We start from the raw sequence: 21,721 nt of genomic DNA, 5'->3' as shown, positions 1-21,721 counted from the left end.
ACGTAAAGATGCTTAATGAATCCAAATTATTATCGGTTTTGACAGCATATTAATTAAGTTGTGGCTGTGTGTCCTTGGAGATATGGCGTAACAAACCTGTTTTGTTTTTGATGCCGAGACAGAAAGACAGAGTAAAATGGCTGACACAGGCCGATTCATCTGGAAAAATGAAGGCTTTCTGGACGGGGTATGAACTTAGCTTAGCAACAAAAACTACTCTGAATGACTGTAGTTCCAGCAGTCTCAATGTCGATTGAAAGATCGATCCAAATGCTTGGTAATGCCAAGAAAGTGCCACAAACTTCACTTCTTCAGTTTATCCGCTAGTTTGGAGGTTGACTGCATTGGAAAGTTCGCAGTCTGCTTTCGGAGGAGCAACTGGAGGTGGCACGGTGGCTCAGTGGTTAGCACTGCTACCTCACAGCACCAGGGACCTGGGTTAAATTCCTGCCTCAGGCAACGTTCTGTGTGGAGTTTGCACATTCTCCCTGTGTCTGCATGGGATTCCTCCAGGTGCTCCAGTTTCCTCCCACAATCTAAAGATATGTAGGGTAAGGGAATTGGCAATGCTAAATTGCCCAGTGTTCAGATGCATTAGTCAGGGGTAAATGTACAGTAGTAGGTGAGTGGCTCTTCAGAGGGCTGGTGTAGCCTTGTTGGGCCTGTTCCCACACAAAGGGATTCTATGGAGTGGATGCTTCTGGAATCGAAACTGCAATTGTGTCATTGCTCAAACAGGAGATCAGATACCTTAGCAGCTTTTGCTGCTCTTGAAAAATTGAAGGGAGCGTTATTAATTTATTCCATTCTAGCTGGAAGTTGAGCAGCGTTCAATGGTTGGAGTTTTAAATGAATCAACTTGGTACTTAATTCACAGCTACCACTATCTGTGAACATTGCTGAGAGTGCATGTGGATAAGAGGTATATTCACTGAGTAGGAATCAGAAAGATCGCCCTTCAGGGGAGAAAAGAGAACATAGCTGGACAAAAGTAGACAAATGGGTTTTGTCTATCTACATAGCATTCAGCACGTTGTCAGGAGATGTCGATAGACATGGCCTGACCTTGTTACGATCACGGCATCCCGCACCTCTGAGGACATAGGTCAGTTGTTTCTTTTTGTGGTTCTTCCCATGATGTTTTAGCACCGGGTCAGGTTCCTCCAGCTCTGCCTCTGCTACAGGGTGGCACGTGGCACACAAGAGCTCAACTCTTGCGCCCGGAGAGTCTCGGAAGAAATTCTTTCCTTTCTTCGGGCGCAAAGGTATCAAATTCAAATGAGATCAAATTGTAATCATCATTAGACATTTTGATGCTGCAGCTCACTGGTACAGAAATGCATTGTTCCGACAAATGATAGGATATGGGCTGTGTGCCCACACATCACCCACACACTCAGTATCACTGAGCAACTGACAGGTACAGAATAAACCCTTCCATAAATGGGTGGAGACTTTAGTCATGTCAGTGTGTGGAAAATGCACGCTTGCTAGACCAGCTGAGGTATTAGTCCAGGACAAGATTGCTTTTGAATTTGTTATTCTGTTTAAAAAGGAAGCAATTGAACCTCTGTCTGCTCCCACTCACTATTCCTGGCTGTGAGGAGAAGGGGGGGGGGGAAGGAATCCTGTCTATTCCCCAGCAAGAATGGAGGAAAAGGCAAAGTTAGTCAGGGGAAGATTAATCTGTGCAAAGGCCATCCTCCACTGCTGCCATTATTTCGAACAGGTAACAGGCTAAAGTTCTGAGATTGACACTGACTGGTTGTGAGCTCCTGGAGTGTAATCTGCAGTCACAGAGATGTACAACACAGAAACAGACTCTTCAGTCCAGCTCAACTATGCCGACCAGATATCTAAAATTAATCAAGTCCCACCTGCCAGCACCCGGCCAATACCCCTCTAAACCCTTCCTATTCGTATACCCATCTAGATGCCCCATAAATGATGAAATTGTACCAGCTTCCACCACTTCCTCTGGCAGCTCATTCCATACACACACCACCCTCTGTGTGAAAAAGTTGCCCCTTAGGTCTCTTTTATATCTTTCCCCTCTCACCTTAAACCTATGCCCCCTAGTTCTGGACTCCCCTTCCCTTGGGGAAAAGACTTTGTTACCCAATCCATGCCCCTCCTGATTTTATAAACCTTTATAACGTCACCCCTCAGTTTCTGATGATCCAGGGAAAACAGCCCCAGCCTGTTCAGCCTCTCCCTTTAGCTCAAAAGCTCCAATCCTGACATCATCCTAGTACATCTTTTCTGAACCCTTTCAAGTTTCACAGCATCCTTCCTATCGGAGGAAGACCAGAATTGATCACAGCATTCCAGAAATGGCGTAATGTCTTGAACAGCTGCAACATGATGTCCCAAACTGCTCTACTCAATGCTCTGACCAATAAAGGCAATTGTTCCAAACACCTTCTTCACTATCCTGGCCACCTACAAGACAACCAATCTGACTGGGCTGACAAGACCCTGTGTGTGGAATTCCATCCATCATTATATCTTCAAAAGGTGATGTGGAGGTGCCAGTGTTGGATTGGGGTGGAGAAAGCCATACGTCACATGACACCAAGTTATAGTCCAACAGGTTTATTTGAAATCACAAACTTTCGGAGCGCTGCTCCTTCGTCAGCACTCTGAAAGCTTGTGATTTCAAATAAACCAGTTGGACTATAACCTGTTGTCATGTGACCTTTGGCCATATCTTCCGAAGGAAGAGGGATTGCTGATCATTGTTGGGCTGTTAGCATTCAGGGTGGTGCGGGGGTGCAGAGGTAATTGGAAAAGGCACAGTATTCCTGGAAAGTGTTTTCATTTCCCCTAGCCAGCTGGATAAAGGTGAGATTGGGAAGTTGGCTTGGGGCAAGGTATTGTGGTTGGCAGAGAGAGAAAGCTGCCCATTGTCATCTCACCCTCTTTGCAAGGAAGTTGCTGATACAGGAACATTTTTTGCAGTTTCTACTCGGGTGTTTACCGAGATCAACAAACCCTAGAGCGGATATGTAGAGGATGGGTGAAGCAATGGAGATGCATGACAGAAATCTCATCAAATATCCAAAGCATAGAATAGGACATTAGAGCAAAATGCAAGCCTGTTTTCTCAACTTTATGTGATAACAATCACTTTCCGTATTTGATCAATATGGGCTTCACATGTTCAACCTCTGTTTGTGATCTAACAATTATCGTGGATGATATCCATACATGTGCTAGCTATTGATAAAATATGGAGAAAGTGAGGACTGCAGATGCTGGAGGTCAGAGTCGAAGAGTGTGGCGCTGAAAAAGCACAGCCGGTCAGGCAGCATCCGAGGAGCAGGAGAATCGACATTTTGGGCATATGCCCTTTATCAGGAATTGATGTCCAAAATGTCGACTCTCCTGCTGCTCGGATGCTGCCTGACCAGCTGTGCTTTTCTAGCGCCACACTCTTCGATTATTGATTACATATGCCGACATTCACACTGAAATGTTAAAGGGTTACATATTGGTTCAGTGGTTAGCACTGCTCCCTCACAGGTTCAATCCCAACTCAGGTGACTTTCTGTGTGGTGTTTGCACATTCTCCCAGTGTCTGCGTGGATTTCCTCCCACAGTCCAAAAATGTGCAGGTTACGGTAGTTTGGCCATGCTAAATTGCCCATAGTGTCCAGGGATGTGCTGGCTAGGTAGGTTAGCCATAGGAAACACAGGGTTATAGGGTAGGGAGATATGTCTGGGTGGGATGCTCTGTTGGAAGGTTGGTATGGACTCGTTGAGCTGAATGGCCTGTTTCCACATTGTAGAAGTTATATGTATTATTAGGGGCTGTAGAATGATGTCAATGCATGTGTCAGGTCATAATGAACGGTTTATAGCTGAAGATATAAATGACAGTAGTTACCCATTCACTGAAGCAAAACGACACTAACTTTTGGAATCAAATGAGCCAGTGAAATCTCGCATCTGTGGAGCCCGTTGGGGAATTATCCAGATGCTGAGCTTTGGAAGCTGTGTTGCACCACTTAATTAATTCCCCATTTACAAAAGCTCTTGTCACCCTTCAGAGAAAGGCAGCATGATGATGGGAACAGTTCGGGTTAACCATCGGGGTTACCATGGCAACAGTCCTTTAGAGCAGGACAATTAAGGAGAGTGGTGGAAATGCGAGTCCACTGTCATTTCATCTAGAGGCTTTCAAAAGGGCAACTTATTGGAAAGTGTTTATTAAACGGTCAAAGACCAAATTCTTCTGTAAGTTATAGCACACTTAAAATTCTACAATTATTCTTGCTCTTGCCCATTCCAAATTTCTGGACGGCACACCAAAACATCTCAGATGACACAAGTTTTAAGAGCTATGTAAATATTTAAAGAATAATTGATTGTACCAAACACAGCCTGCACTTTGCATCTGGTGCAGAATAACTAACTCTGCTGAGGCCTATATCTGGTTTGATTCATGTTTGTGTGAGAGTAGGACACAGTACATTGGAAGCAAAGCTGTACATGAATTTATTTTGCTTCTGCCTCCACTCAGCTCAAATGAATAACAATAACAATCCTTGCAAAGAAATTGTCACATTTTCACAAGCTACTCAGAAACGTAACAGACATGATTTGCTTGAAAGCTCAGATGTAAATTATTCACTGCGCTTTCCAATGTGGGGATCAGGACCCCAAATGGGGTCACGAGGTAAAATCTTGGGATTCCGAGCTCTGAAGCAGAGAGCTGCTGTGGAGTTTAAGCAACTGCACTCCTGTTATGCAGAGAGCATCCTGGTTCCACTCTCACAAGCCCACAGCTCTCTCTTGCTTGAGCAGTCACAATAATTCTCAAGCTTCGGTTTCCTGATGGGCTGAAGGGCTTTCCTGATGAAGGGCTTTTGCCCGAAACGTCGATTTCGAAGCTCCTTGGATGCTGCCTGAACTGCTGTGCTCTTCCAGCATCACTAATCCAGAATCTGGTTTCCAGCATCTGCAGTCGTTTTTACCAAGTTGCTCATAGTGTTTAATGGATGTGTAGTTAGGGGAAATGTAGAGTAATAAGTTCAGGGAATGGGCCTAGTTGGGTTACCTTCAGAGGGTCGGTGTGGACTTGTTGGGCCAAATGGCCTGTTTCCACACTGTAGAGATTCCAATTCTAAAAATACACCTTATCTTTCACCTCAGGAGCTTACAACCATACGGCCTGAACATAGAATTCATCAGTTTTCAAATCTCCCCGCACCCCCACCTCATCCCATCATCCCAGGCCCAGCCACCTTAACCTGACCTAACCTGTTCATCCTCCTTCCCACCTATCCACTTCACCCTTCCCACTGACCAATCACAATCACCTCAGACTCGCATCCACCTATCGCCATTTCACCTGCCTTTCCCTCAGCTCGACTCCTCCATTTATTCCCCAGCCCCCTTCACCTTCCCCCAGTCCTGATGAAATATCCAGACCTAAAATGTCGACTCCCCTGCTCCTTGGCCTGCTGCGCTTTTTCCAGTTCCACACTTCATCGACTCTGACTCTCCAGCATCTGCAGAACTCCAAATTCCTATGGGAACCCTACATTGGGAAACTTGCCCAGATCCAGGTCACTGTTGCGGGCTGCATATTAATAACCTGGGCAGCACACATGGCTTACTTTCATGGCTGCATCGATCATTGCTTGTGCGCTATCTCAGTCCATTTACTGCTGAGATTCTCATCCATGCTTTTGTCACCTCCAGAATTGACTCTCCACGTGTAGACCTCTAGTAGGCCTGTCATCCCTCACAGTCTGTGAATTCAGCTTCTCCCATCACTTACTGGTGTTTTCTGTCCCACACCAACTTCCAAGCATTGCACATTGTTTCTGCCTGAGAGCACCCAATCCCCCCAGTTCAACTTAAAATTCTGGTCTTTCAGTTGAAATTGCCTGGTCACCTTCTTCCGTTCTATCTCTGTAGATACCGTCAACCCGAAAGCTTTGCCGGCAAATAACATTCTTCCACTTCTGGCCTTGCGTGCATCTCCATCCACCCTTCTATTGGTTATCATCTTGTCAGCCTTACTCGTGAATTTTCTCCCTCAACACCTCAGACTTCTATTCCATCCTACCCTCATCAAACCCATCTCTTCAACCAAATGTTTGGTCACCTTTCCTATTTGTTCCTTCTTTAGCTTGATGTCCCATTTTACCTGTGAAGCAGGGAAGGTTTGCAATTAAAGCAATTTCTTATTGAATTAGCTTTTTTGTCACATGTACTCAAATGAGTACAGTGAAAGGTTTGTAAGTTACCAGTTGCAGCATCATCTTAAGTCCATAGGTACCCAGGTACAGCTTATTCCATTACAGCATAATAATGTCACCCACACATAAGGTATGGAAGCAGACCTTTTGGTCCAACTCATCAGTGCCAACCAAATATCCCATATAAATCTAGTCTCATTTGCCCGCATTGGGCCCATATACCTCTAAATGCTCACCCAAGTGGGGAAGTGAACCCAGGTTCCTGGCGTTGTGAGGTAGCAGTGCTAACCACTGTGCTGACCATACATTTCCTCTCCCTTGCCTTGCCATTCTATAGCCTTGTGGTTGCCGTGCCCAGGCCTCAACTCCTCTATTGTCCCAGCTCCACGCCTCCCTGATATTTAAGAGCTCTATCTCCCTCCTTCCTCTCCAATACACTCCGAGGTTGACAATCCTACACATGTACCTGCCCCCGGAATATATTCCTTCACAAGTCGGTTTCAAAACCACTGTCTCCTTAGTCTACAACCTCTTAGGTGCAGAAGTACAATCCTCAGTTAAGAATAGAGAAATGATGAAAAAGAAGTTACATTCCAGCTGTACACATGTAACTACAGGTCAGATAAACAAGAGGCAAAGTTAAAGGCGAAGTGCTGGCCTACTGGTACTGTTACTGGCCTGTTAATCCAGAAACCCAGATGATGTTCTGGGGACCTGGGTTCAAATCCTGCCATGGCAGATGGTAGAAATTGAATTCAAGTTTGAAAAAAAAACACTGACATTAAGAGTCTAATGATGAACCATGAATTCATTGTCAATTGTTGGTAAAGCCCATCTGGTTCACTTCCCTTTAGGGAAGGAAACTGCCATCCTTACCTGGAGTGGCCTACGTGTGACTCCAGACCCACAGCAATGGGATTGAATCCTAACTGCTCTCTGGGTAATGAGTGCTGGCCTGGCCAGTCACACCCACAATCCATGAATGAGTAAACAAAACCAAAGACGAATATCGCGGGCTCTCTGCAGCATGCCAAACATAGCAGATCTCCATGCGGCCTGACCACTGGCTACCACCATGCTCTGCACTTGGCTGCTGCCCTCCCCCCAAAAGGAGACATAAACATTTGTTCTGATTTTGTTCTCATGTAATGTCCACTGGGTTCAGGAAGCGAGTGATTCTTCCTCTCCTATCTCTAGTTTCACTCAGTGTTAGGGTGATGGCTGTGTTAGGAATTTGGCAAAGTCAGCACAGACCCAGAGTCGAAACTTGAAACCTTAAATCTGTATGGCTTTAGCTCTATATCAGCCTTCATTGATTGTGGGTGTAAAGAATTTGAGTAAAGCTTTGAACAGAGATCCCTGTAGTCTTCTGTTCCCATGTGTTCTTCATTATCCTTACATCTCCTCATGTAGCTTCGAATCACCAAAGAGTATAGAATTGTCTGCAAATATTTGCGTGCCTTGCTCGATTTGGCCATCCAGTTCTTCCAAGATTGACAGCTGTAAGGATGCACTTTGACGTATGATGAAATCATCTTTGGAACGAGTAGGTCCAGTGCTCCTGAGGCAATGTGATGGCCTGTGTAGAAATGCAACAGGATCGGGTTGAGTAATACAGGTTTTAGTTACACTGGTATCCTGGAGGTTGCTGAACAATCAAAGAGACATTTCACAGAATTTATCTTCATGTTCACTTAACCCGAAGTTATTCACCTTCCTGAGGGGATTAAAAGAATTAAATATTTGATAATAAAGTTAAATACCACATGGATTGTTGGCTGCAGCAAGCTTATAAGTGACCCAGAACATCTCTAATTCAGTGGTGCTGCCTCTTCCTTCTCAATGTTGTCAGAATTGTGAAAGGCAGGATGTGATGTCAAAATAAATGAGTGATTTAGAGCTAATCTGGATAGGCTAGGAGACATGGTAAATGGACCGAACAGCCTCTTAATAGACCAGTGGTAGTGCATATGCCACTGAGTTGAGAGGAGTACCATGGGGAAGGTAGCAGAATGGTTTGGTGACTGAATTAGTAATCCTGAGGTCAGGGCAATATTCCAGTGACATAGTAATAGAGTTATACAGCATGGAAACAGACCGTCAAACACATCCACGCTGACCAGATAACCTAAATCAATGTAATCCCATTTGCCAGCATTTGGCCCATATCCCTCTAAACACCCCCCTATTCAGCAACCCCACCAGATACCTTTCAAATGTTGTAATTGTACCAGTCTCTACCTCCTCTGGCAGCTCATTCCATGCACGCACCACCCTCTGTGTGACAAAGTTGCCCCTTAGGTCCCTTTTAAGACTTTCCCCTCTCACCTTAAACCTCTGCCCGCTAGTTCTGGACTCTCCCACCCCTGGGGAAAGACCTTGACTATTCACCCTATCCATGGCCCTCATGATTTTATGAACTGATATGGTAACCTCTCAGACCGAGGAGTTCAAATCTCACCTTGAGAGCTTGTGAATATAAATTCAGTTGATTAAAACAAATCGAAATTAAAGGTTCAATTGACAATGGTGATCATAAAGTTGCTGAATTGTTAAAAACTCATGCAGTTTATATAGGGAAGAAAAGCTGTTTCCCTTAGCTCTGGCTTCTTGGCCTGATCAAAACAGTTAACTACTCCTTCTCTGAGCTCCTTTCAAGAACAGCAATCTGCCTCGGGAAGGTAGCCAATATCATCAAAGACCCCTCCCACCCCGGTTATAATCTCTTCCAACCTCTTCCATCAGGCAGAAGATACAGGCACTTAAACACACGCACCAACAGATTCAAGAACAGCTTCTTCCCCGCTGTTATTAGATTTCTGAACGGACCTCTGCAATTTCATATCTGATGTTGATCTCACTCTCTGTGTACCTTCTCTGCAGCCATAACATTGTATTTCTCGCTCTGTTCTATTACCCTGATGCACTATGATCTGTCTGTACTGCACACAAAACAAAACCTTTCACTGTATCTAGGTACATGTGGTAACAATAAATCAAGGGGGAGCTCTGCACTTCTGGGTGGAAATTCTGCTCAGCGCCCCTTTCAGAAGTGCAGAGCCATGCAGTCAGTCCTTCTGTAATGCGATGGTTGCGTTCTTGTGCAACCCCGCATTACAGAAAAATCACGCTTTGGAAACAGCGCTTAAAGTGTTGGTGATGTAATCGTGTTACAGCCAACACACGCTTTCAAAGTTTGCACTTTGGAAACCGTGTCCCCAATTCGTCAATCGTGTTACGGAGAATTCACGTTGAGGAGATGCGCGTTATAGCAGAACAACTTGTACTTCTCTTCTGGCAGTTCTTTTGTGATGTCGAACAGTCAGAAAAAGGCAGAACAAGCCCCTTTCTCACTGCAAAATTCTGGCATTTAAATGTCTGGTATCGCAGACAACTGCTTGGATGGTTGCTGTCAAACGGTAAGTACATTAGCTCCATGCCAGGTGAGGATGCAAGGTAAATAATCTGGGCAAACTGTCAGGTGCATAGGATGCTAAGTGGGTAACAAATAGTTTGCCAAGGGTTGAATTCCCAGTTGATGGATGCCAAGTGGGTAGGGAGTATGGTGCCAGGTGAAAAGAGTACCTAGTTGCTGGGGGGCGCAGTTAGGGGATGCAGTGGTAGAATGGGCGGAGGGTGGTTTGGGTAGAGGGGGAGAATTCAGGTCTGAAGGGGACGGTGAATGTCAGGTCCAGCAGTGAGAAGGGAGAGGAGACTGTGTGTTTAGTATTTTTCTTTACTCACATGGGCATGACTGGCTGGCCAGCATTTATTGCCCGTCCCAAGTTGCCCATTAACTGAGTGGCTTGCTGGGTCATTTCAGAGGGCAGTTGAGAATGAACCACGTTGCTGTGGGTTTGGAGTTATGTGAAGGCCAGACCAGGTGAGGATGACAGATTTCCTTCCTGAAGGACACTGGTGAGGCAGATGGATTTTTTTTCCCCCTGGACAACTGGCAAAAGTATCACAGTCATCAGTAGATTCTTAGTCCCAATTTCTTTTCCCCCACCATCTGCCATGGTAGGAATTGAACTCAGGTTCTCAGAATGTTACCTGAGTTTCTGGGGTAATAGCCTAGCGACAATACAACTGAGCCATTGCCTCCACTGTCTTAACTTAACTAATATCCTAAACTTCTCATGCGAAACTGTCTACTCAATTTCATAGAACCCTCCAAAATCTCCAAGTTAAATGGAGACTCTTAGAGGGTTCCAGATGTATGGAATTGTTCAGAAAGTTCCCTGGAGACACCCCATGCCCAGCTCCCATCTCCTCTGGAATAATGACAGACTGGTCATCAGAAAATCCCAGGTCAATGCCTTGACAAACATTTTTAGATAATTATCATTTTTCCTGCGGGTGGATTTCCTCTGAGTGCTTTGGTTTCCTCCCACAATCCAAAGATGTGCAGGTTAGGGTGAATTGGCCATGCTAAGTTGCCCGTAGTGTCCAGGGATGTGTAGGTTACGTGCATTAGTCGGGGGTAAAAGTTGAGTAGTAGGATGGGGGAGTGAGTCTGGGTGGGTTGCTCTTTGGAAGATCAGTGTGGACTTGTTGGGTCAGATGGCCTGTTTCCACACTGTAGGGATTCTATGATTTTAGAAATGTGAGCAATGTCTTATCGTGGAGAAATGTAGCCTTCCACAGTTGGAAGGTTGTTTTATGTTGAATGTTGACTCTTACTAAACTTTGTGTACCATTAAATACCCTGTCACACCTCATTCGATTAAGTATGAGGTTCTTTGCAGGTTTTTACAAAATTAATGTCAATTCAGTGATTTCTAATTGATTGGGTTTGGAGGTGGGGGTTACCACAATAGTATAATTATTGGAGAAATGTTAAATCTTGAGCAGTGTCTTTTGGATTTACAGGTTTGACCTCATGTTAAATGTATGTTTCCATCCAGCACGGAAACAGACCCTTCGGTCCAACCAGTCCATGCTGACCATTATCCCAAACTCAACTAGTCCCACCTGCCTGCCTCTGGCCCATATCCCTCCAAACCTTTCCTCTTCATGTACTTATCCAAATGTCTTTTAAATGTTGCAACTATACCCATTTCCACCACTTCCACAGAATGTTCATGCGAACCACCCTCTGTGTAAAAAAATTCCCCCTCATGTCTTTCTTAAATCTCTCCTCCCATCTTAAAAATGTGCCTCCTCATCTTGAAATCCCCCACCCTCGAAAAAAGACAACTACCATTAACCCTATCTCCTACCCCTCATGATTTTATAAACTTCTTTCAAGTCACTTCTGAACCTCCTACACTCCAGTGAGAAAAGTCCCAACCTATCCAGCCTTTCTCCAAAACCCAACCCTTCCATACCCGGCAACATCCTGGTTACCCAAGTTGCTGTCACTCGCACAGGAGCAATGCCAGCAAACGCTGGCAGTTTTGCCATCAGTTGCACTACCTTATCCAGGCCATTGTTTGGTTTCTCCTTGAAACTTGGTGAACCTTTCTTTCCTTAAGTAAAACAAAGGACTGTGATTGTTGGAAATCAGAAGCAAAAGAAAACCCAGACAATGGCTGGCAAAACTCAGCAGGTTTGGCTGCATCTGAGGGAAGAAAGCAGGGTTAACATTTTGGAGTCTGGTGACTCTTCATCAGAGCACCTCGACTTCCCACTGTGGTGCGTTCAGGAGCAATGTTGGCGAGCTATTTTGGGAATGTGTAGTTATCGGCCTATCTGTATATATTGGTTTGTGTGGGTGGGGTGTGGAGTGGTCTGACTATGCCCGAGATGGCGATAGTGAGCCAGGAAACTGAATTCATTTTCAGCAGGCACCCTTGTCTCAGTTGTGATGAGCAGATGCCAAAGGCCAACTTGCCCATTCCGGGCATTGATTTTCGGGTGGGAAGGGGAAGGTGGCTGTGACCATCCTGTCTCTCCTCTGTGAGGTCAAGGCTGAGAGTCGAAATTTAAATAGGGACGGGCAGATGAAATGGGACATCAAGCTAAAGAAGGAACAAATAGGAAAGGTGACCAAACATTTAGTTGAAGCGATGGGTTTGGACAGGGTAGAATGGAATGGACGGCTGAGGAGCTGAGGGAGGAAATTCAAGAGTAAGGTTGACAGTATGGCAACCAACAGCAAGGCGGACAGACATGCACAAAAGGCCACAAGTGGAAGAACAAAACATTCTTTGACAGCAAAGCTTTCGGGTTGAAAGTATCCACAGAGATAGAACGGGAGAAAGTGACAAGGCAACCTCAACCCAATGTCGGGAATTTTAAATTGACTGTGTTGGGGAGATCAGGCATTTCCAGACAGAAACAATGTGCAGCACTTGGAAGCTGGAGGTCATACGACACCAGGTTATAGTCCAACAGGTTTATTTGAAATCACAAGCTTTTGGAGCACTGCTCCTTCATCACCTGATGAAGAAGCAGTGCTCCGAAAGCTTGTGATTTCAAATAAACCTGTTGGACTATAACCTGGTGTTGTCTAATTTTTGACCTTGTCCAGGCAAAAGTGAGGACTGCAGATGCTGGAGATTAGAGTCAAAATTAGAGTGGTGCTGAAAAAGCACCAGGAATGATGAAGGGCTCCGGCCTGAAATGTCGATTTTCCTGCTCCTCGGATGCTGCCTGACCTGCTGTGCTTTTCCAGAACCACTCTAATCTTGATTCTGACCTTGTCCACCCCAGTCCAACAGCAGCACCTCCACACCAGGCTTGGAAGTTGGACAGAAAACAGCAGGAAATCGTTGGAGAAGCTGAACTCTCAGACTGTGAGGAATAAGAGGCCAGTCAGAGAACCATTGAAAGAGTCAAATTCTGGAGGTGACAAAAGCATGGGTGAAAACGTCATTAATAGATGGACTGAGAGTGTGACAGGCATGACGTGTTCCACAGCAAGTGAACCAACGTTCTGACTAATCTCCAGACGAAGGGCTTTTGCCTGAAACGTCAATTCTCCTTCTTTTCGGATGCTGCCTGACCTGCTGTGCTTTTCCAGCACCACATTAATCTTGACTCCAGAGGAGCTTTACCGACCTCTTCATGCTTACTGGTTTGAAGAGCCCCGACTTCAGTAAACATTTCAGACCTGTTCCAAAATTAGCCATAGCCTGTCGCTGTAACCCCATCCCATCCTACTCTCTTTTTCGAGATGAGCAGATCAATAGACAGACAAATGTTCCCCCTCCTCCCCCCCCCCCCAATGTATTTTCATATGGTGGTTATTAATGTCAGCCTCTGAGCAACTGGTTTACAAGTCAGATTATTTTTATTCATATTGTGTTTCAAACAAGATTGGCACGTTTTTCATTGACACCTCCCTTTGCCAGAGAAAGCGAGTCAAAATTCATCTCGAAATGGAGTCGAGAGAGATTAAATTGAGAGGCTCCCCATTTAGAGCTGTCAGTGGGTCTGAACCTGTGACCACGGGAGTACAATCACCGTCCCAACATCAGACATCAGCTATCTTAAGCTGGGATGTAGTAAATATATGATCATGGCGATTCTTTCTTCGGAGTTTTGTTTTGTCGAGTTCACACACACTGCCTGCTATATCAAAGATGTAACATTTCTCTGTTGAGTCCTGAGCAGCTGGCCCTGTTACAGAGCTGAGGTCAAAAGTTTGTAAAGGCGAAGCAGGAGCTCCTGTAACTGTGCAACGTTAATGCAAGTGAAGAACTTTCTGTAAATTCCATAACGCCAGTCTTACTTTCTTGCTCTCTCTTTCTGTTCCTCACACACAAAACAGCCCTATTCTCTCTCTCTGTCTCTCTCACTTTCTCTCTCTCTCTGTCACACACACACACACACACACACACACACACACACACACACACACACACACACACACACACACACACACACACACACACACACACACACACACACACACACACACACACACACACACACACCAGCCCAGCACCTGCAAGTCTATCATTTGTACAAGGATCAGAACTATATTTGCTGAGACTGCAAGAATGCAGTTAAATTATTTTGTAGAAATCTGTTTTTTCAGTCCTTCTTTCCCTTTCCCTCCCTTCCTGTCACCTGCCCATTTATGCTTCATATTCTCTTAGCCTCTTTCTAACCCCCTTGCTCTGTTCTCTTTTCACTTTTCTTTCATTACCTCATTTAGTCTCCTGTCCTATCAGTCCCTCGCTCTTTCCCTCCTACGGTCTCAGTCACTTTCCATTCCATCCTGTTTTATCCCATCTCCTCTTCTATCTCTCTCATTACAGCCACTTGCTTTGTATTCTCACGCACTCTCAAGTTAGTTTTTTCTCCCTTTATCTCACCCTGTCTGCCTCCTTCTCAGTCTCGTACATTCCCCCTGTTGACAGAGTTACTAAATTGTATGGACAAAGTTAAAACTCACACAGCACCAGGTTATTTTTAACTTTGTCCACCCCAGTCCAACACCGGCACCTCCAAGTCATGAATTATGTGGCGTGAGCAACATCTCCAGATCCTTGGCTGTCTCCCCTGTACTCTTCAGTTTGCTTGCATCTGCTGTTTACTTCTGTCTTTGTCTCCCTCTCCCTGCCTTGAGAAACACACTTTATAAAATGCAATTTGTCTGTGTAGCTGTCTTCTTCTGGAAGCAAACTCTTTCCTCTCATGGCTTCCATTTTATGACAAATCACTGCATTGTTTGATAGACAGTAAATCCATCATTGTTACCATTGATTAGCTTGTTATTATACTTGGAAGAACGTTGCCAAAACTTAATTTAAAAGGTTTGGAATGTGAAAATCATTTATTTTTAATTTGCTAAAATCTGTGGACGTAATGCGCAGATAAACAATTACTAATGTTCTTTTATAACAGAGCCCTTCTACTAATACATGCAAACTGGATAATTATTGAGTTGTGCATGAAAATGGGTTTGTTCTGACTGTGCATCAAGTACTGTGGACGTGCGATCCCTTTCCACGCCTGTCCCTCATCGGGATGGTCTCAGGATTCTCTGCTTCTGCCTGAAGCAAAGGCCTGAATTGTCCCCACCTACCACCTTCCATTCCTGAAGAAGGGCTTATGCCCGAAACGTCGATTCTCCTGTTCCCTGGATGCTGCCTGACCTGCTGCGCTTTTCCAGCAACACATTTCCAGCTCTGATCTCCAGCATCTGCAGACCTCACTTTCTCCCCACCTACCACCACACTCCTCTACTTGCCTGAGTCCATCCCCGTCCTCAACAGTTTCTGTTTTAACTCCTCCCACTTTCTTCAGGTCAGAGAGATGGTCATGGACACCCACATTGGCCCCAGCTATGCCAGTCTCTTTGTGGGTCACGTGGGATATTCCTTGTTCTGTGCCTCTACCCACAACTCCTTCTCCGATATATCAATGATGTCATCAGTGCTGCTTCCCTCTCTCATGTGAAATCGGGAAGGTTGATCAATTCCACTTCCACCCCGCTCTCACCTTCACCTGGTCCATCTCTGACTCGTCCCTTCCTCGACGTCTCTGTTTCTATTTCTGTGGATAGACAGGCCACCAATATCTCCGACAACCCCACCAACTCCCACAGTCACCATGACTACACATGCTCACACCCTGCACCCTGTAATGACTCTATTCCATTCTCCCAGTTCCTCCATCTCCTTCGCATGTGTTCTGATGATGCCACCTTCAGCGAGGAGGCTTCCAAGATGTCCATCGTCTTCCTCAACCAATGATTCCCTGGCACCTCAGCCGGGTCTGACCCATCCCCCACATGCCAGCCCGTACCCTCTCTCTTCCCTCCCACAACAGCGATAGGATCCCCCGGTCCTTACCTACCATCCCACCAGCACCCACATCCAGAGGATCATTAGCCGCCATTTCCACCACCTCCAGTGGGATGACACATATTCCCATCCCTTCCCTATCTGCTTTCCACAGGAACGTTCCCTCCAGGACACCCTTGACCACTCCTCCTTCACTCCCACCATCCTCCCACAGTACCTTCCCCTGCAACCTCCAAAGGTGTCAAATCTGCCCATTTGCTTCCTCCCTCCTCAGTATCCAAGAGCCCAAACACAGCTTCCAGTGAAGAAATACTTTACCTACACTTCACACAATCTAGTCGACTGCATTCGCTGCTCACAATGTGGTCTCCTCTACGTTGGGGAAAGCGAAGCGTAGATTGGGTGACTGCTTTGCAGAACGTCTACCCTGTTCCCTGGCCAACATCTCTGTCTCAGGCTTTCTGCAGTGCTCCAGTGAAGCTAAATGCAAGCTGGAAGAACAGCACCTCATTTTCTATTTGGGAAGTCTACAGCCTTCTCAGTATCGAGTTCAAAAAACTTAGGGCTTGAGGCACCTTCTCCCATGTCCTTAGCCCAATCCCCACACCCAAGGCCTTGTTATCACATGGTCCATTACTACACACAACCCATTGTTAGCTGCTAACAGTCCCCACTTGTAGCTATTCATTCTCCCAGCCAGACTATTGTCCATCCTTTGTCTGTACAACTTCTCTCTCTTTGGGCACAATCCCCACCTATCATTTACTCCTTAACCCTTACCCCACTTCTGCATAAAAAACAACATTTTTCCCAGCTACCATCAGTTCTGAGGAGGGGTCACTGGACCCAAAGTGTTAACTCTGATAACTCTGATTTATCTATTCACAGATGCTGCCAGACCTGCAGAGCTTTTCCAGCCATTTCTGTTTTTGTTTAAGATAATTGCACTTTGTTTGAAACCAGTCATTGGGAGTGAAGGGTTGCTATGATTTAACAGACACTGTCTTTCTTGTTGCCACCTGATTCAAATTGCCCAGTTGTAAATCCAGTTCTTCTTATTAACAGCGACTTCAGTGAGAACCGAATCCAAGCTCTTCCCCGTAAAGCATTCCGTGGTATTGTTGACATCAAGAACCTGTGAGTAATCGTGCTTTTTTTGTTCACACTTTGTCCTCTCAATTTCCATTGCTGTATCCCTGAAAACTCTTAACCGGGTAACCCAGTCAACAATGCTCCTTTGTGACGATGTGGAGGTGCCTGGGGTGGACAAGGTCAGAAGCCACACGACACCAGGTTATAGTCCAACAGGTTTATTTGAAATCGCAAGCTTTTTGAGCACTGCCCACTTCACCTGACGAAGCTCTGAAAACTTGTGATTTCAAATAAACCTGTTGGACTATAACCTGGTGTCATGTGACTTCTGATCTTCTGATGATGCGACATGCACAATGAAATATTTAATTATTTTGTAATGAATCGATTTACTTCAACTTCACCATAACAAGACATGACATGAAACTGTCGCCATTGTAAATTGAGGTCTTCTGAACTTGGGTTTGTCGTGTGAAGAGACCTTTATCCCTTCTAGTTGCCCATCATCTGCTTATACTTTTGGGTGATTCCCAAAAGAATGGACATCGCACCTAAACTGGGGTAACTAGCCAGGGCTTTTTTTGAGTGGAGCGGGGGAGGGGTGGGGGTGGGGTGGGTGGAGTGGGTTCGTGCTGGGGGAAAAAAGGTGTTGGTGGTTCAGATTAATTGATTGGAATGTGAGAATGGCAGAACAATGGTGTGTTCAACTGCCAGACTGGAAAGAGGGACAGTCCCACTGGAGTGTGGGGAGGGAAGAGCGAACATCACTTAATCTACTCTATCAACACCCTTTCTCCCCCAGCACTCCACTCCGCCCCCACTGTTTCATAAATGTTGACCCTTCCACACTTCACATCAGCTCTGACGAAGAGTCATCTCAACTCCAAACATTAGCTTGCTCTCTCTCCACGGATGCTGCCTGACCCGCTATGATTTCCAGCATGTTAGTTTTCAGGGCTTTTTTGATGCTGACTTTTGGTGTGAAATTAAAGACTAGTGCAGTCCCCCTGAATAGCATTCACTGGAAGCAAGATCAGAAATATATAAATAATTTGGCACAAGCACATCTGGGTATCAGTTGAATAATTTGGATTCTTTATTTTAGCCACGTTGGATTAGATATGGTCATTATTGCCTGGAGTGGGAAATAAGAAGAGAGTTACACTTATGTGGTACCTTTCTTGATCAAAGGATGCCTTAAAGCACTTTAAAGGCAATGAAATATTTTAGAAGTGTATACACTTCTGTAATGTAGAAAATACAGCAGCTAATTTACACAGAGTGAATGCCCACAGATTGCAATCTGATCATAGCCAGATGATCTGTGCTTGTGTAATAAATTACTTGGCAGGAGACTGGAAGTTAGCCCCAATCTTCTTAGAAATGTTGCTGTCAAATATTTTCTGTCTGTCTGAGAGAGCAGATGATGCTTCAATTTAATGTCTCATCTGAGGAAACATCGCGAACAGTGCTGCATTCTCTGAGTACTGCACCAGATTGTTAGATTTGAGCTTTGGTGTGTGTTGTCAGATTTGAACCCATGATTTTCTGGCTGGGAAATGAGGATTTTACCAAGTTGACCCTGCCCACTTGTAACAGTTGATCCAAACTTGCAAACTTGCAAATCAATGCCTCTGGATCAGTTGGAATCTGTTGTATCGATTGTGTTATGGACCAGGCCAGACCCTCTCAAAACATTTCAAGTAAACTAACTTTACTAGTTGTTTTAAGCTGGTGTAGAGTTGATATCCCAGGAGGGATGCAGTTGGTCAAACTACGTAGTTTTAAATAAAACAATTTATTTACAGGATTACCGAATGAAGCACAAACAAAACAGAACAGAATACCAAATAGCTTAAACTCTCTGAAAACCCAACAGACCATCCCAGCTTAATGATGCTGGTCCAAATAATTCCAATAATCCCCAGAAACATCCCTTGGCACAAAAGGTAAAATCAAACCCAGGGTCTGACAGGAGAGATGTCAGAGAGAGGGAGGATCAGCATGGACCTGCTTCTTTGGGTCCAGCATCTTCACAACTGACTGACTGCCTCCAGTGAACAGCCAGACCAGACCAAACCAAACCAGAGAAAAGCTGACCTGGGAGAACTGGCCACTCCCCTTTCATTGTACAAGTGCTTTTTAAATAATAACTTGAAAGCCTTTTTCCTGAGACAGTATCTGTTAACTATAATCAAACTGACCCTAAAACCCATCCAAGCTAGACTTTTTAGAATTGCTGTTTTTACGGCCTCTCTGAAAATAAAGCCAAGGACAGCATAACTTTGTTAAAGGAGCAGCACTGTTACAATTGGATGACTGATATTGTACCTCAGAGCACAGTGTGGATGGCCTGTGAATTTATTTCCATTCTGAAATGGCTACCTAAGACCTTTAAGCCAGTAGCATTACCATAAGCTGCAAAATATCAAACCTCACTTGAAATGCTGGGGATCACAGCAGGTCAGACAGCATCCATGGAGAGAAAGTAAGTTAATATTTCGAGTCTAGATGACTCTTCATCAGAGCCGAGGTGAAGTATGGAGGGGGCAGCATTTATGTTATGGTGGGGTGTGGGGTGGGGGGGGGGGGGGGGGGGAGGTGGGAGGTGGGTTAGTGAGTGTAGGGGGCTGATGGAGAAAATATGTTGGTAGTTTACATTAAATTATTGATTGTGAGAATGGTAGAACAATGGTGTGTCTCCTGCCTGACTGGAAAGACAAGACAGGACGTGGGGTGGGGGAATAGTAGGATGTGATAACAAGCTAAAAGAAAGGCAAGAAGGGGTTCTCAAAGGCAAGAAAGTGTTGAACTCAGTATGAAGCCCAGAAGACTGTAACGTGCCCAGTCTGAAGATGAAATGTTGTTCCTCCATTTTGCGCTGGGGTTCACTGAAACACTGCAGGATGCTGAGGACAGACATGTGTGGCATGGAGCAGGACGCTGAGTTAAAATGACCGGCTGTGTGAAGGTCGGGGTCAAACCACACTTGATCAATATGGTTTGTATCGAATGAAAACTGCTATTTCTTTAACCTAACTTCTTGGCCCTACACATCCAGGCATGTAGCATCCAGTCTTACAACTGGACCTTAGATATTCAAGATCCAGGTCTATCTGAGTGTCTGAGATCCAGTTCTGTAAATGTACTGATAGAGTCATAGAGTCATAGAGATGTACAGCACGGAAACAGACCCTTCGGTTCAACTTGTCCATGCTGACCAGATGTCCTAACCCATTCTAGTCCCACCTGCCAGCATCCAGCCCATATCCCTCCAAACCCTTCCTATTCATATATCCATCCAAATGCCTCTTAAATGTTGCAATTGTACTAGCCTCCACCACTTCCTCTGGCAGCTCATTCCATACACATACCACACTCTGTGTGAAAAAGTTGCCTCTTTGGTCTCTTTTATATCTTTCCCCTCTCACCCTAAACCTATGCCCTCTAGTTCTGAACTCCCCAACCCCAGGGAAAAGACTTTGCCTATTTACCCTATCCATGCCCCTCATTATTTAATAAACCTCTCAGCCTCCGACGCTCCAGGGAAAACAGCCCCAGCCTGTTCAGCCTCTCCTTATAGCTCAAACCCTCCAACCTTGGCAACATCCTTGAAAATCTTTCCTGAACCCTTTCAAGTTTCACAACATCTTTCCGATAGGAAGGAGACCAGACTAACATGCACTTTACTTCCAACTCAGTAACCATACTAAAAGGTACCTTGTACCAACTCATGAACAGGCTGCCGAGTCACAATGTTAGAACTGTATTTACAGGCATTCAAATCCTAGCCCTAAAATCCCACCCCCACAACCTCATTTCTAGGGTTACAGTTACAAAGGCCATCTCGACCCTCCTCCTCCCCCCATTCCTGTCTCTACAGATGCTGCACTATCCAGTTCCAGTGCTGCTACCCATTGCAGGCTCCCTGCACGCAGATGCTCTATCCCTCATATCTTGCAGGTTTCTGCATGTCCCTACCTCTCCATCACTGTGCTGCTGATCAGCTCCTGTGTATCCCAGGGAATTCCTATTCCAATACCAGCCATACAGTCACACAAGAACAGAATTAGAAGTTGCTGGAAAAGCTCAGCTGGTCTGGCAGCACCTGTGAAGAGAAATCAGAGTTAACTTTTCGGAACAGTTCTAAGGAAGGGTGACCGGATCCAAAACGTTAACTCTGCTTTCTCTTCACAGATGCTGCCAGACCTGCTGAGCTTTTCCAGCAACTTCCATTTTTGTTTCTGATTTACAACATCCGCAGTTCTCTTGGTGTTTGTAGACTCACACGGCAAGGAAACAGACCCCTCGGTCCAACCCGTCCGTGCCAACCAAGTTCACAAACTAAATGCGTTCCCCCTGCCTGCATTGGCCCATACCCCTCCAAACCTTTCCTATTCATGAACTTATCCAAATGTCTTTTCAACATTGTAACTGTCCCTGCATCCATCTCTTCCTCTGGCAGTTCATTCCACACACTAACCACTGAAAAATCTGCCTCTCATCTCCTTTCCATACCTTTGTCCTCTCACCTTAAAGTTTTGAATTCCCCCGTCGTAGAGGAAAGATGTTTACCTGAACAACACCCCTCCTGATTTTGCAAACCTCTACAAGGTCACCCCTCAACCTCCTGGAGTTCCAGCCTATCCAAACTCTCCTCAAACCCTCCATTTCCGGCAACATCTTGGAATCCTAATGCTGCTGTTTCCCCTTGAC

General features: G+C 45.2%; 1 protein-coding gene across 1 annotated transcript in view; it reads left to right on the top strand.

Moving 5' to 3' along the window:
• The window catches only part of LOC122556810 (slit homolog 3 protein-like), a 685,608-nt gene that overhangs the window by 376,234 nt on the left and 287,653 nt on the right, over window positions 1–21,721 (top strand). Inside the window, exon 5 of the mRNA XM_043704014.2 lies at window positions 16,979–17,050. Within this exon, the coding sequence (XP_043559949.2) occupies window positions 16,979–17,050 (72 nt within the window). The remainder of the gene's footprint in view (window positions 1–16,978; window positions 17,051–21,721) is intronic.

The sequence above is a fragment of the Chiloscyllium plagiosum genome, unplaced genomic scaffold (genome assembly GCF_037043375.1).
Source record: "Chiloscyllium plagiosum isolate Xiang-an unplaced genomic scaffold, Cpla_swu_hap1 HiC_scaffold_16, whole genome shotgun sequence".
Taxonomy (NCBI): Eukaryota; Metazoa; Chordata; class Chondrichthyes; order Orectolobiformes; family Hemiscylliidae; genus Chiloscyllium; species Chiloscyllium plagiosum.
The sequence above is the reverse complement of the archived record's forward strand: the minus strand, read 5'-3'. Positions and strand labels throughout refer to the sequence as shown.